This window comes from Aspergillus versicolor, assembly GCF_001890125.1.
Source record: "Aspergillus versicolor CBS 583.65 unplaced genomic scaffold ASPVEscaffold_7, whole genome shotgun sequence".
NCBI lineage: Eukaryota > Fungi > Ascomycota > Eurotiomycetes > Eurotiales > Aspergillaceae > Aspergillus > Aspergillus versicolor.
Genome location: NW_024467530.1, coordinates 208,273 through 221,243, shown reverse-complemented (window position 1 = coordinate 221,243; position 12,971 = coordinate 208,273). Strand labels below are relative to the sequence as shown.

Sequence of the window (12,971 nt, the reverse complement as noted above, 5' to 3'; positions counted from 1 at the left end):
CCATTGGTGAATACACAGGTTTGTTTGTCAGGGCTTTGTGGTGTCATCTCGAATCTATTTTGGTGCATCCTGCCCAAAGGGCAGGACGACTCCTACAACAGCTCCAAGCAGTTCACTTGACAAGTAGAAGTCTCCTAATATCAAGCGCATGTGATATTGTTTTATGCAAGCTCGATTCATCTGTACCCCTACTGCGATGGCCGTATAGCCCTAGTCTGGTCCACCCAGTCGAACCTGCCCAGTGGTTTTGTCAACCAGACATCGCCCGGCTTGTCTGCCATCTTCGGTGTGGAATGGTCAAACATCGACCCGCTCAGGAAGGTATGCGGGAATCCGAAATCGAACGGATAGGCTCCCTCGACCTTTTCCAGTTCCTCCTCCTCGAGGGTAATATCAAGACCGGCAATGCTGCCCTTGATGTGATCGACCTTCCGACCGCCGACAATTGGAAAAACATAAGGAGTCTTTTGCATCACGTAGGCGAGGGCGACATTGAGCAGCTCCACGCCTTTAGCCTTGCTTACATCCTCAAGCACAGCAGATACCTTCTTGTCATGCTCGGACGTGGGAATGAACTTGCGGCCAGGGTTATCCTTCTCGCGCTCTTTGAATCCTTCCTTGGTCTGAAACCTGCCCTGGTTCAGCACACCATATGGACAAAGCGCCATTCCCTCCTCGCGCGCCATGGGGATGATGTCTCGTTCAAAGTCCCGCATGGCCGCGTTCCACATCCCCTGGTACACCGCGAACTGGCGCAGCCCGTGGTCGCGCGCATACTGGTTCGCCTTGGTGACGATCCAAGCCGGCGTGTCCGAAATACCCAGGTAAATCACTTTCCCCGCGACAACCAGGTCGTTCAGGGAATGCATCAGTTCCGGGATGGAGGTCGTGTAGTCCCACCAGTGGACATATAGCAGGTCAATGTACGACGTCTGCAGCTTGCGCAGCGACTCGTCGACACTGACCTTCAGCGACTTGGCGTTGTTTCCGCCATAGTTGGACTGGATACGGTCTTTATGCTGTGTCATGTATGCGGTTGTGTACTTGGTCGCAAGCACCATCTGGTCGCGGTTCTTGCGTGCGGCCATCCATTCCCCGACCAGCATCTCAGAGTGCCCTTCCTGGTACCCGCTGGCGGTGTCGAGGAAGTTGCCGCCTTGGCTGTAGAAGTAGTCGAGCATTGCGAAGGCCTCTTTATTAGAGCATTCTCCGTATTTGGCCTCTTGCTGGCCGCCGAAGGTCATGGTGCCCAGGCATAGTGGGGAGACCCGGACGGCGGCGGTCGGTGCCAGCTGGCGGTGGCGGAAGAGCGAAGAGTCGGTGTTTTTCTGAACAGAAGTCATTGATGCGTAGTTGTCGAATCTACAGTCGGGATGTGGACGGGCTGCTTTTATATGTGCATCGTCATGACGTCGTTGTCATCATCGCCGATATCTCCGCCGTCTCCTGCTTATGGTGGAGCGGCGGGCTTGGCTGTGGACCTTTACAACTTCCTATTCGCCAGTAACTTATTAACCTTGTTGGAGAGCTGTTGCACGGACACCGAGTCGGCACCTGCACCACGTTGTTATTACGCATTGGGGTGATTAGAGATGTTGACTGATATTGATGTTATCGCATCGTGTCTATCAATGTCGATCATCAATATATATCACTACAAACACAGAATTGTAGACGGCCAGTATTGTCCATTATTTTCATTACCAAGCCCATGTATAAAGGCTTTTTTGGTGAGTACTAAGCGGTTGATTTGAACAATCTATTATCAATCAAGAGAACTAGGCCCTGAGGTGGAACGCTGACATCCAACAGCTCAACTAACATATCCCTTTCCGTCTCCCAAGCGCTTTTCTAGAAAGTCAAAAACAACCTGATGGAGCCTGAAGAAGGTGCCCTGATGGCAATGCGTGTCACCACCCTCATCCTTTCTCAAGCTGACGAATTCGTGTTCACAGGAGAGGTGCTCGCGCAACAAGTCGGGCTGTCCTTTTAAGAAATGATCATTTTCCGCATCAAGAATCAAACATGGGGCTGTAATCTGTTGGCTTCTCCCTTCTAAAGTATACTCGTTGACTGCACGCATCAAATCCGCCGCAGATGAGATGCCAAACGTCCACTGCCCATTACGCAGCCCCCAGCGCAGACCAGTGGATAGAGACTGCACACATCCAAAAATGAAATTGCTTATCAAGTCGTATTTGTTCTCGACCAGCCTCTGCACGAACCATGGCTGGTTGGCTCGAAACGCAGCTCCAAAGTCGTATACCCCGTCGTCCAGGATCAGGGCTTGGATGCGATGCTCTTCAGTGGCACCGCGAGCAACCAGGTACCCGCCCATACTCCATCCAAAGACAACGATGGCTTTGCCATCAACATCCTGCCGGCTCAAGGCGTAGTCGATGACCGGTGTCAATACCTTCTCCCAGTCCGGACGGAAGAACAGGCGCTCGAATCTGACTGCAGCACCCTGCCCTGGACCATCAAAGGCCAGAAAGTTATAACCCCGTAACAGGGCTGCCGCTCCAATGGCAAACCATGCTTCGCTCATGGTCGAGTCATATCCACCGTTGAAAATGACAGTTCGTCGCGGTTTCTTTGAATTATCAAGGGCGACGAAATACCCAGGGAGCGTCGTGCCTTCGTAAGGAATCCGAATCGACTGGTACTCATACGCAGACAATTTCATAGCCTTGTCGAATGCATTTTCCGACCGCTCATACATCAGACGTGCAATCTCATCCTCGTCGACATTCTCTCTGCGAAAGAACTCCGCCGTGCGGTAGTAGTTCGATGCGCGCAGATACGCCTCGTGAGCACTGACTCTATTCCCCGCTGACTCTGATATTTCTGCATTGGCGACTGCTCGTTCTGCTGCGCGTTTCCATTCGCGTATCCAGTCGTCCTCGTTCCCAGCGCGGATTCGGGACGTGATGGCGATGATTTCGCCGAGATCGGCGCCACCGTAGTTTGCGTACCCGGCGGCGCGCAGCACTTCGTAGCTGAAGCACTCGTTGGATGGGAAGAAGTGGTTTATGAGCATTGTGCTTGTTTCTACTGGAAACCTGGGGTGGATGGTGGATGGTTGATTTAAAGTCTTCCTTCGACATGTGCATTCGATGAACCGAGTCGGCCCGATTCAATTCGGTCCGACCTATGCTGCATACGGAGACCATAGAGCGCTCTCGAGTTACTGTGAATGCAATAAAATACTCTAAACTATCGAACGAAGCAACTTTGGTTGGTGGCTAATTAATAATACCAACTGGGTAGGCATGATGACGTGGGTCGATGTATCACCATAGACGAGTCTAGACCCTAGGGAAAATAAGTACTGGCTATATTACATATTTAAGAAATGAAACGGTGCAGTCTCTATTCAATGTTTGACTACACCTCAAGGGCTGCAACATGGTGGTGAAAGCTGCAGTCGTCCAGGCCGAGCCAGAGTGGCTTGACCTTCAAGCTTCCGTTCAAAAGACTTGTCGTTTTATCGGAGATGCTGCCAGTCATGGAGCCCAGATAATCGCATTTCCAGAACTCTGGGTGCCTGGCTATCCCGGGTGGATATGGTATGACTTTCAAACTGCGCCAATGCAGGCCTTCCTAACTTCACCAGGAGCAGACCAATGGACCCTGTCCTCAATGTCGAGTTCGTCAAGAACTCGCTTGTGGTCGATTCTCCCGAAATGGACGTTATTCGCAAGTGCGCAGCAGAAAACGAGATGGTTGTCTGTCTCGGCTTCTCCGAGCGAAGTGGTGGCACGGTGTATATCGCGCAGTCCACGATCAACAGCGATGGATCTCTCCTGGTGGCCCGACGCAAGCTGAAGCCGATCCATATGGAGCGGACGGTATTTGGCGATGGTCATGGTCCGTCATTGTGCAACGTAGCCCAGACTCCAGTCGGTCGGGTTGGTGCGCTGTCCTGTGGTGTAAGCACAAATCCCTCTACATGGACGATACTGAGCTTTTAGGAACACTACAATCCACTGCTAAAATACCATACGTTCGCGCAAGGTGAGGAAATCCACGTTGCTGCTTGGCCTCCTGTCATGCCTCACCCTGGCGGTAAACATTCATATTCCATGTCCCAGGAAGGTCAGTAGCCCTACTCCCATCTCGTAGTCTCGTTTCCAGCTAATATTGGTAAAGCAGTTGAAGCGGCTTCACGCGTATATTCAATGGAATCTCAAGCCTTTACCCTGCATTCTACCACCGTTATCAGCACGAAAGGGGTTGAGAAGTTGGGAACGGCACATGGGATGGTCTTCAATACACCTGGAGGCGGGGCGAGTGCGATATTTGGCCCCGATGGACGAAAACTGACAAATAATTTGCCGCTGACTGAAGAGGGCATTGTCTATGCTACCCTAGATTTTGACGATCAAATAAAGGAAAAAGGCCTGCTGGACTGCTGCGGGCATTGTAGTCGTCCTGATTTGCTCTGGCTGGTGTCGAACACGGAGGAGCAGAAGTCTGTTCGCTCAGCTTGATTTGACATTCTATTATTTCTAACTATTTTTATTACTATATTCCGAACCTAATTAATTTCGTTTCGCCGTAACTTCCTCCGAGGACAGTAAAACAGTAAGCAGAATGATGGGCCTGTCTGGAACGGCGTTGGATTGGGTTCCATGGCTCTGCAGTGTAACTTTGTCATGGCTTACTAGCAACTTACTATATTATTCGTTAGGCTGCTTACTCCCATTGCTGAGGAATAAATACCGCCATCAAGAATATAACCTCAAAGGTGGTAACCCAAGATACACACAGTGGCCGTATGTCCTGCTCGACAGACGAGGGCACTATTCTCCTACACATATTGTATCCATTTATTTGTCTTTCAACATGCGGATCATATCCAGCCTGTGCCTTCTGTCTGCGGCTTTAGTACCCTATGGAAATTGTTTAAGCCAGCCGCAGGACTGCGTGGGTCACTCGGCATCTACATCTTGGCAAGCTTGCTAACACTGCATAGTGTAATAAGCTCTATGAGACTCTGCCGTCTCTCGTCCACTTTCCTTCTTCTCCCGACTATCAGGACCGCCATTCCACATATTACTCCCTCCACCAACGGGAGCTCTTCCCAGCCTGCACGGTAAAGCCTACATCCACTGAGGATGTCTCTCAGATTCTTCAACTTGCAGAAACAAGTCAGTGTCGGTTTGCGGTTGCTTCTGGTGGACATATGACATGGAAGGGCGCATCCAATATTGACGATGGGTTTGTCGTCGACCTCCGGGGACTAAACAAGATTGAAATTTTGCCCAGCGAACATACCGCAAAGCTTGGCCCTGGCTCAACTTGGCAGACTGTTTACAAGGAAATGGAGCCTTATAACCTGACAGTTGCTGGAGCGCGGATCAGTGGGGTTGGTGTTGGTGGTTTTCTTGCAGGAGGTAAGCTCTGCTCTACCATACAGTCCGCACTTCTCTGACAGAGATAAAGGGGGATTCGCATTCAAGTCCCAAGCTGTCGGGTTTGGGTCAAACACCGTGCTCAACTACGAGGTTGTTCTGGCAAACGGGACCGTCGTTAATGCTAATAAGCAATCCCATCCGGATTTCTTTTGGGCGCTCAAAGTCGCGGGCTCGAACTATGGCATTATCACCAGGTTCGACATGCGCACTTACCACTCTCCCGCTATATGGGGCGCGGTCAACATATACCCATTTACCGATCAGGTCGTGACCGAAGCGTTTTCCGACTATCAGGCATATTCCCATGACAGCAGTAACACGAATATCTCCAAGGCGGTTGTTCTGGCGCATCAGGGTCGCCAGAAAGTGCTCCTTACATGCATTAGCAGTGACGATGGCACTCCAGTAGACCCTGTTACCAATGCTGAGCCCTTGCAGCATCTAGAGAAGACCGGCAGCACGCATGATGTGGTGAAAGATGTGATTGCAGCAGTTGTCCCCGGTGAAACCCGTGGAGCCTGGGTCCCTTTTACCACGAAGGCCACCACGAATATTGCTTTAGATATGTTTGGACTGGTCGACAAGGTCTACGGGTCACTTTTGGATAAGGAGGGTGTCTCTGTGTGTGTTAACTCGCAGGCGTTTCAAAGGAACTTTATCGAAGCGACTCGTTATAGCCCAGTATACAATGGTCTGCGCCAGAGCAGCGAGGATTTGACATGTGAGCCACTCCCTTTACTCCCTTTACTCTTTTGTCTAATTGGGCGTAGTAAACCTTATAATGGCCACATGGACCGATCCGGCACACGACGATGCCATGAAACGTGCCACAGACAAACTGGGTAAACTGGCCGCAAAGGAGGCTCGTAAGCGCGGCGTCTGGACCGATTTTGTCTATTTGAACTACGCAAATAAGGACCAAGACGTGTACCAGCAGTCGCTTACTCCTGAAGACGTGACTAGGATGATGGGTGTGAGAGATGCGTATAATCCGAAGCGCAGTCTAGAAACGCTGTGGCGTGGAGGGTATAAACTGCCAGCACGCCAACAGTCCTGGTTTAGGGCAAGTGACGAACTTTGAGGGGCTGACATTGTATGTTAACAAAAGATGTGTCAAGAGTAGTGTTGTTGCATTGTTTCTCGATTTCTATCCCTAACACCTGAATATAATCAACTTCAACCGAAATTCATCCATCCCTGTTGAAATAAAGGCAGATGTTCGTAACCTGCAAATTGCTCGATTCCGGCTTCCGCAAAAGACAAGCTAAACCACGCATCCTCTTCTGTGACAGCAGACTGCGTTATGATTGAACCGTCAGCACACCTAGAGTCTACAGGGTTAAAAGGGTTTTCGGTTTCCTCGACTGCATTTCCAGGCGATATGCCCATTTCCACTGGGAATTGGCTCCTCGCCAGAGAGTGGGGTATGTTATTTAACGGGCATGGAGACTGGATCCGACTTTCATGTCCACTATCCCAATTAGTATTCGCATAGTTCGATTGTATTCGGGCCGAATCTCGAATAGAAGCACCAGTCGATCCATCTCTTCCGTAAGCTTCTGCCTCGAAATGGGTATTGCTGGTCGGAAAGTTCGCTTCCAAGGCAGCGTGAAGTTTCTCCCACTGTATGCCAATCGTTAGAAGTAGAAGATCGAAGTTCAACAGTTACCCGACTTACATGATGTTGTAACGGTTGCCAATGTCTCCGAAAAATATCTAGCAGCTTCAGGATCGCTCGCACTGCAATTAAACTGCGGCGCTCCGTTTGTCTACCGTTATGTGTGACCCAATGAGGAATTTCCGTAGCCAATAAAACCATAGCCGTTATAAAAGCACCGTGGCCTACAAGGGGGGCCAGGTGAGTGATATCAGCTTTTTTGTCCAAGTATGGTGTCAATAATCTCTCAAATAGATGCGCATGACATATGACACTTTCGGCGCTGCGTCTAACAGTCTCACGGCTTACTCCTTCGAGAGACGTGCCTGAAAACAGAGGGACGATCATGGAGTGCAGAGCGATCTGGCATTGGTGGTATAGAGCATTGCAAAGGAGCATGAGTCGTCCGCTTTCTGAGGAAATGTCAATTTCAGGAAGCACCGTGTCAAAAACCGATGTCGCTAGGCTGGACAGTTGCTCCACGCAATCCAGTTGCTCGGTTATGGTCATTAATTTTGAATCAGCTAACAGGAGTTGAACTTTCGTCCTGGAACATTGATAGATAGATTAGTATAAAAAGAAAGCGGGATGTCGAAGCAACCAGAAGGACATACCATACGCCAACAATTTTAACCAGCAATGCTGCAGCGACTGGTGATCGAACAGACTCATGAGAATCCACAGGGCGCGAATGCCACTGATTGTCCATCCGCTGGTCTACTATAATCTCGTATCCAAATCCTGTGTCGTGTATGCAAGCAGGGAGTGGCAGCATCTCAACCTCCTGCCAGGCTGACCGGATATACGGTTCAGGCGCTCCTACTATGCAGGTCGACACCCAGCACGCCCAGAAGCATCGACGTTTGAGTTCGGATTGTACCTCGGCATCAGCGGTCAATTTGTTGTATCCAAGGAGTTGGCACGAACGGTGTGCCAATGCTAGTTGCATTAATAGTATTCGTCAAATAATTGCAAGAGCAGCTTACTGAGACATAGATTTGCTGAATATGGGTCACCAACTCCAAACCAATAGTGCTGCAGGCATTGAAGTGCCTGGGTAACCATGAGGGATTGCTCTTGTGCTGCCAATGGCATAGCATCTCTCAGAGCAGCCTTTGCCCATTGGACGCCACAGGGGTAGTACGGGCTTAGAATCCGCAACTCGGACTGCTCTAGCGAGCCTTCCCGCCCGCCTTCGTTCGGCGTGGATAAGAAGCTCGTATCTTCTCAGTAGTGAACCACGAATTAATGGGTCGAGACATACAGCGTGGCCAAGGCAAAGATGGCCTTCAGTAGAACATCATGAAGCCTCCCGTCAAGATAGTCTCTAAATAGTAGGGGTTTGTGAAACATCAGCGAAGCATTGTAGATACGCGTAAAATATACTTCAAGCAGGGACAACCCAATCGCCCGGGGTGGTAGCGGCGGGTCGGAAGTAGAAATCAACCCTGTCCTAGCTGGACAAGTCTTGCGTAGCTGTGTTTGATACGAATGGGAAGAGTCATTTATTGATTCGAGCCCGTTTACGGGTGTCAGGACGGGGGTTGTCCTATCAAATTCGGAGGCTTCTTCGCGTGTTTGAATAGAAGGTGGATGGGACTGATTTCGGCCTAGGCCGCCACCCAGATTTACGCGTCTCGAACTGCGCTGCAGCTTCCGACCCCGGCGACTGGGAGGGCTCGGATAGGCACAGTTGGCTTGGAGCCGCCTACATCGCGTGCATACTGGGCGTTCACGGCTACATTTGAGCTAGTCGATGGTCAGCAAAAGGCAGTGGGCGTTCTGTGGAAATTGCGGCTCTACCTTTTGATCACGACATCGCTGACACGCAGTTACGGAATGAGTAGTGTTCTGGGCCGGTGACTGCGAACTCATGGCTCCAACAGTCGAGCGCTGTTGATAAAGTTGATGGAGATTCGGAGGCTCGGAGACGATAAAGCTGAAGCTGCCCCGAAGATTTACAAAGTCGGGCCGAATTGGAAGTCACCTGACTCGACATTCAGGTTCGCCATACCAGCCAAGACACACCAATGCTGATTATTTACATTCGGTCACACTTAGATCAGAAAAGCCTAAAACGTCAGTTATTCGTGTCTTTACTGACGAGAGGTATTTTTGAGTTGAGGTTGGCAATTGTGGTCAGCGTACATGGGGAACCCACATGAAATATATAATGGAGCCAGGACCTGGCGAGAAGCAAACCCATACGTATCGTAGGCCATCCAAGTAGATGGGCGTATATGATAAATGAACCACGACCGTTGACAATTGTGACAATACGCCACTAACAGCCATATAAGAGTGGATTATCAATATTAAATAGTCCATGATAATGTTATCGGATAGTGTAGTTGTAGAGTATTATATCCCAGTTTATACAGTTTTATTCTCGTGTCCACCTCTATACAATCCAAATTAGACCAGGTCTATCAAATCCTTCGACACCAAATGCGCCTCGCCCAGGACACCCTTGATAACAAGCACCAGCTCATCAATCTTCCCCAGGAACCGAACGTACGATCCCAATGCAACACAATACCTACGGTAGTCCTCGTCGCGCACCATATCCGCACTGAGAAGATACTCCGTCTGATGCGTCTGCCAGAAATCCAGCGCGCGCCGCACAAGCGGAGTGGGGAGGATTTCTGGGGGTGCATCGCCTGTTCGTAGCGCTTGCTCGCAGACCCCGAGAACGGCCATTATCTCGCCGATGCAGCGGTGGTCCAGGATGCCCATTTGCTGTGCGAGACGGTCTTTGTATTCCTGTGGCAGGGTGGCTGATGCCGCGATAAGGCGAGCGAGGAAGCCATTTAAGGCGTGGCAGAGCTGTTTAACCTGCCCGAGACTCTTAGAGTCAAATTGCGAGCTGGAGAACTCGAAGCGGAGGTTGTAGATCATGGGCTCGAGGAGGACGAGGGACTCGGTGAGCTCGAGCCAGATTGGTTCCGTGATGGTTTTGCCTTCGTTGCCTGCGCGGCCCCAGCAGGAGAGGAGGAGGGCGTAGTGGTCGGATAAAGTGCGTAGAGAGCGAGAAAGAGATTTACAGACGTGGCGTGAGGCAGAGGGGGGATGGGGGAGCATCTGGACGATTGTCGCTGCGCCGATTCCGATCAGGACGAGGAGTAATCGCCGCCAGAAGACGTTGTATCCAACACCTGGGTCTCCGTATGTAGGATTGTGCCTGAATTGTCAGTTATATTCGGCGCTCGGTTATTGCAGGATAACTTACGTATCAACATAGCTGTAGGCGACCACTAACAGGAAAGTTGCGGCACCCATGATGCCTCCAGCAAGGAGATTGGGAGGAAGGTAGAGGCGAATCCAGAGGAAGATTATCAGCATCACAGCGAGGACAGCCGACAAGCCATACGGATTGCCTGGGCCATTTCCAGAGCCAATATACCACGCCAGTAAGCCCAGGACACCTCCTCCGATGGTACCAGCAAGTCGAGCGAGAACCGAGAATGTAAAGTCTGCCATGTAGACCAAAAGACCCGTCTGAGCCATGATCAACCCCCAAAACCCCTTCTCACGATAAAAGAAACCAGCAGTGTGTGGCAGAACGGCAGCTATGGACACTGCAATGGTAACAACGACCATCCTCAGAGCATACAGTCCTTCATCGCAGGTCAACCAGTGATATGTCCCAATGACAGCTTTACCTAGAGGATGACGGGTTCGAGGTCGGTATCCACGACGAATTCGTAGCTTCTCCTGCGCAGACTGTGTAGCATCACCAGCGGAGGCTTGATCGGGGTCGTCGTCGCTGGCTGGTGCGAGTGTAGGGGCCTTGTCCTTCTTTCCGAGCATCCATCGAGCTGCGTATTTCAGACTCGTTGGCCACCAAAGGCGTATTCGAGTGGCTTCAGGAAAGACGTCTGACATGCGGGCTAGAAGACCCTCTGTCTTGTCCAGTGCATTTGCCATATGCTCTTGGAAGTTCATACATATTATTATGCCTGCCACCTGATCTGCTCGAGTATTTTCGTCTGGGCCATCATTTTCAAACAGCTGGGCATACCCGGTAATAAGAGACTCTGTCATGTCATGTAGAAAGGATGTTTTGGTTTGTCGCAGTTTCTCGAGCACGGTCTTCGTCCGCTCATACAGCTCTTCATGTGCTGTAGGAGAAGCTTTGTGATACCAATGCTGCCGCTCAACAAACCGGACACATTCGCCTGTAGCACGAATTCCTTCTAAGCAAGCATCCATGGCGGCGGTGCTATGGCGAGTGAATTCATTCGCCACATCGGGATCGACAGAGTGGTCTTCCGTATATTGCAGCCCTTTGACCAAATCGGCCACCTGTGCAAGATGGTGTGCGCCCACTTTCCATTGTTTGTTCGCTTTCTTCTCTTTCTTATGCTTTTTCTCCTGGTCCCTCTCAACGAGTTCCTTAGTGTCACTTGGTGATTTGTTCAGCTCCTGGGTCTTGAGGCGACTTTCAATGGCGCTTTTATGGAACTCTGCGAGCGACAGGATCACCGCCGACAGCTGTCGCATCGGCTCTTTGAAGGTGGCAACTGTCTCAGCCCCCCAGCTTCCAATGGAAAAATCAAGTGGTAGAAACCCAAACGATGGGTCGAGCTTCCTATACTGCCCTATTATTTTAGTCCGTCGGTTCTGGAGCTGTTGGGGATCTAGTGGTTCAGATTCTTTGCTGAGAGCGGAAGCAGAGTATTGCAATGAGTCTTCCATTAGTCGCAGTAAATCTCCAATGCCTTCGAGGACAATATCGGACGTGGATTGCGGGAAAAAGAGAATTGAACAGGCGAATCCAAGCCCAGTGCCTGCAGCAGCAGGTTTCACGAGGGCCAGAGGCAGAGTACCATTGAAAGAGGGCAGCAGGGGCCCATAGCACAGGAACAGATCGGTGATGATGATACCAAAGATCGCAGTAAAGGCCGTCTTCGGATTAGAAGCCCTCAGGCGCGACTATAATTGGTTAGTTGATGCAGGAGTATATGCAGCTGCGCAAGGGGTGGGATATACAAGAAAGTAGATGAAGACGCATAACATGCAGTACACAACAGCAGTCACCCGCGCATCCAACATCCAGCCATCGTAGATCATGCGCTGAGCAATCCCTGCGGCTGAGGATCCAGTCGATTGCGCCTCGGTCGCAGCAGCCTGTTGCAGGGCTGCTACTCGAGCCTGAGTGTCTGCCTCTGGTCTGGCGGCCAGAGCGGCCTTCATAGTGATGACGCCCCATGCCCATGCAAGGCCAATTCCAATGTACAGACTGAGCGATCCGAGAATGAAGACAAACAGTACACCAGAAGGGGGCAGCATAAACAACACCAGACTGGGGCCGTTAGCACAGCTAGAATTGAAGCATGGAGAGACTTACCAGGCAAAAAACGTTGCAGAGCCGAAATTGTCAGCGACAGGGCCGATGAAAATCAACAGAGCAGCGACCCAAGCGGCGGCCCAGCAGCGAAAGAAGATCTTAAGATCGCGCGTGTTGAAATGGTCCAGGAATGCTGGCAGGCGCCGCTGTTTGGGGGGACTGCCATCAATGCGATTGGACATCGCGAGAATATTTGCAGATGCAGAAAACAAAAGAAGCAGAAGCAGAATCTGGAGATGGATGGAGATCAGAACGATCAGAACGATCAGAACGTGGAACTGGAGATGCAACATTGGGATCTGCATAGGCAACGTTATGCAGGCAATTTGTGCGTGACTCAGCGCTGTGCTGTGCATAAACCCACATCTTATTCAGGGATTTCCCACAACTCCAGCAGATTTTGTGCACAAACAACTCGGGCGGGGCAAAACCGACCGACCGGAACTGACAGTCGCCGACAGTCGCCGACAGTACATGACTGTTCCTGGCAGCCCCTGACTCTCAAGCAGTATCGGCCCTCGCTAGTAGGCAATAGTCCAGATCG

General features: G+C 50.8%; 6 protein-coding genes across 6 annotated transcripts; 2 read left to right on the top strand and 4 right to left on the bottom strand.

Annotated features, from left to right (window-relative positions):
* Positions 1-188: 188 nt before the first annotated feature.
* Positions 189-1,343, bottom strand: ASPVEDRAFT_85348 (aldo/keto reductase; the record flags this gene model as incomplete). The annotated part of the gene is made up of 1 exon (XM_040817683.1): positions 189-1,343. One exon carries the CDS (start codon positions 1,341-1,343, stop codon positions 189-191), a length of 1,155 nt encoding a protein of 384 aa, XP_040669688.1.
* Positions 1,344-1,677: 334 nt separating this feature from the next.
* Positions 1,678-3,187, bottom strand: ASPVEDRAFT_43401 (alpha/beta hydrolase family protein). The gene has a single exon (XM_040812812.1). The coding sequence runs from the start codon at positions 3,038-3,040 to the stop codon at positions 1,814-1,816; it is 1,227 nt and encodes a 408-aa protein (XP_040669687.1). The 5' UTR covers positions 3,041-3,187; the 3' UTR covers positions 1,678-1,813.
* A 183-nt stretch (positions 3,188-3,370) lies between these two features.
* Positions 3,371-4,560, top strand: ASPVEDRAFT_195809 (carbon-nitrogen hydrolase family protein). The gene is made up of 4 exons (XM_040809193.1): positions 3,371-3,569; positions 3,617-3,932; positions 3,975-4,098; positions 4,153-4,560. The coding sequence occupies exons 1-4, from the start codon at positions 3,409-3,411 to the stop codon at positions 4,491-4,493; spliced, it is 942 nt and encodes a 313-aa protein (XP_040669686.1). The 5' UTR covers positions 3,371-3,408; the 3' UTR covers positions 4,494-4,560.
* Positions 4,561-4,775: 215 nt separating this feature from the next.
* On the top strand, positions 4,776-6,601 carry ASPVEDRAFT_152352 (FAD-binding oxidoreductase). The gene is made up of 4 exons (XM_040808298.1): positions 4,776-4,929; positions 4,979-5,399; positions 5,449-6,141; positions 6,191-6,601. The coding sequence occupies exons 1-4, from the start codon at positions 4,849-4,851 to the stop codon at positions 6,499-6,501; spliced, it is 1,506 nt and encodes a 501-aa protein (XP_040669685.1). The 5' UTR covers positions 4,776-4,848; the 3' UTR covers positions 6,502-6,601.
* ASPVEDRAFT_43398 (uncharacterized protein) lies at positions 6,512-8,982 on the bottom strand. Its single transcript, XM_040812811.1, has 6 exons — positions 8,881-8,982; positions 8,342-8,826; positions 8,064-8,293; positions 7,692-8,016; positions 7,099-7,624; positions 6,512-7,043 (listed from the first exon to the last, which is right to left on the bottom strand). The coding sequence occupies exons 1-6, from the start codon at positions 8,950-8,952 to the stop codon at positions 6,597-6,599; spliced, it is 2,085 nt and encodes a 694-aa protein (XP_040669684.1). The 5' UTR covers positions 8,953-8,982; the 3' UTR covers positions 6,512-6,596.
* Positions 8,983-9,399: 417 nt separating this feature from the next.
* On the bottom strand, positions 9,400-12,673 carry ASPVEDRAFT_152350 (uncharacterized protein). Its single transcript, XM_040808297.1, has 4 exons — positions 12,428-12,673; positions 12,070-12,382; positions 10,307-12,012; positions 9,400-10,258 (listed from the first exon to the last, which is right to left on the bottom strand). Exons 1-4 carry the CDS (start codon positions 12,607-12,609, stop codon positions 9,493-9,495), a joined length of 2,967 nt encoding a protein of 988 aa, XP_040669683.1. The 5' UTR covers positions 12,610-12,673; the 3' UTR covers positions 9,400-9,492.
* Positions 12,674-12,971: the final 298 nt, after the last annotated feature.

Bases quoted from the DNA above. Each gene is read 5' to 3' on its own strand.
- ASPVEDRAFT_195809 (XM_040809193.1), top strand. From the start codon at position 3,409: ATGGTGGTGAAAGCTGCAGTCGTCCAGGCCGAGCCAGAGTGGCTTGAC. The intron at 3,570-3,616 runs GTATGACTTTCA...TAACTTCACCAG, and splicing joins GGCTATCCCGGGTGGATATG to GAGCAGACCAATGGACCCTG. The intron at 3,933-3,974 runs GTAAGCACAAAT...CTGAGCTTTTAG, and splicing joins TTGGTGCGCTGTCCTGTGGT to GAACACTACAATCCACTGCT.
- ASPVEDRAFT_43398 (XM_040812811.1), bottom strand. From the start codon at position 8,952: ATGAGTTCGCAGTCACCGGCCCAGAACACTACTCATTCCGTAACTGCG. The intron at 8,294-8,341 runs GTATGTCTCGAC...AGAAGATACGAG, and splicing joins ATCTTTGCCTTGGCCACGCT to CTTCTTATCCACGCCGAACG. The intron at 7,044-7,098 runs GTAAGTCGGGTA...ATTGGCATACAG, and splicing joins GGCAACCGTTACAACATCAT to TGGGAGAAACTTCACGCTGC.
- ASPVEDRAFT_152352 (XM_040808298.1), top strand. From the start codon at position 4,849: ATGCGGATCATATCCAGCCTGTGCCTTCTGTCTGCGGCTTTAGTACCC. The intron at 5,400-5,448 runs GTAAGCTCTGCT...ACAGAGATAAAG, and splicing joins TGGTGGTTTTCTTGCAGGAG to GGGGATTCGCATTCAAGTCC. The intron at 6,142-6,190 runs GTGAGCCACTCC...AATTGGGCGTAG, and splicing joins GAGCAGCGAGGATTTGACAT to TAAACCTTATAATGGCCACA.
- ASPVEDRAFT_43401 (XM_040812812.1), bottom strand. From the start codon at position 3,040: ATGCTCATAAACCACTTCTTCCCATCCAACGAGTGCTTCAGCTACGAA.
- ASPVEDRAFT_152350 (XM_040808297.1), bottom strand. From the start codon at position 12,609: ATGTCCAATCGCATTGATGGCAGTCCCCCCAAACAGCGGCGCCTGCCA. The intron at 12,013-12,069 runs GTATATCCCACC...AACCAATTATAG, and splicing joins GCGTCTTCATCTACTTTCTT to TCGCGCCTGAGGGCTTCTAA. The intron at 10,259-10,306 runs GTAAGTTATCCT...CTGACAATTCAG, and splicing joins GCCTACAGCTATGTTGATAC to GCACAATCCTACATACGGAG.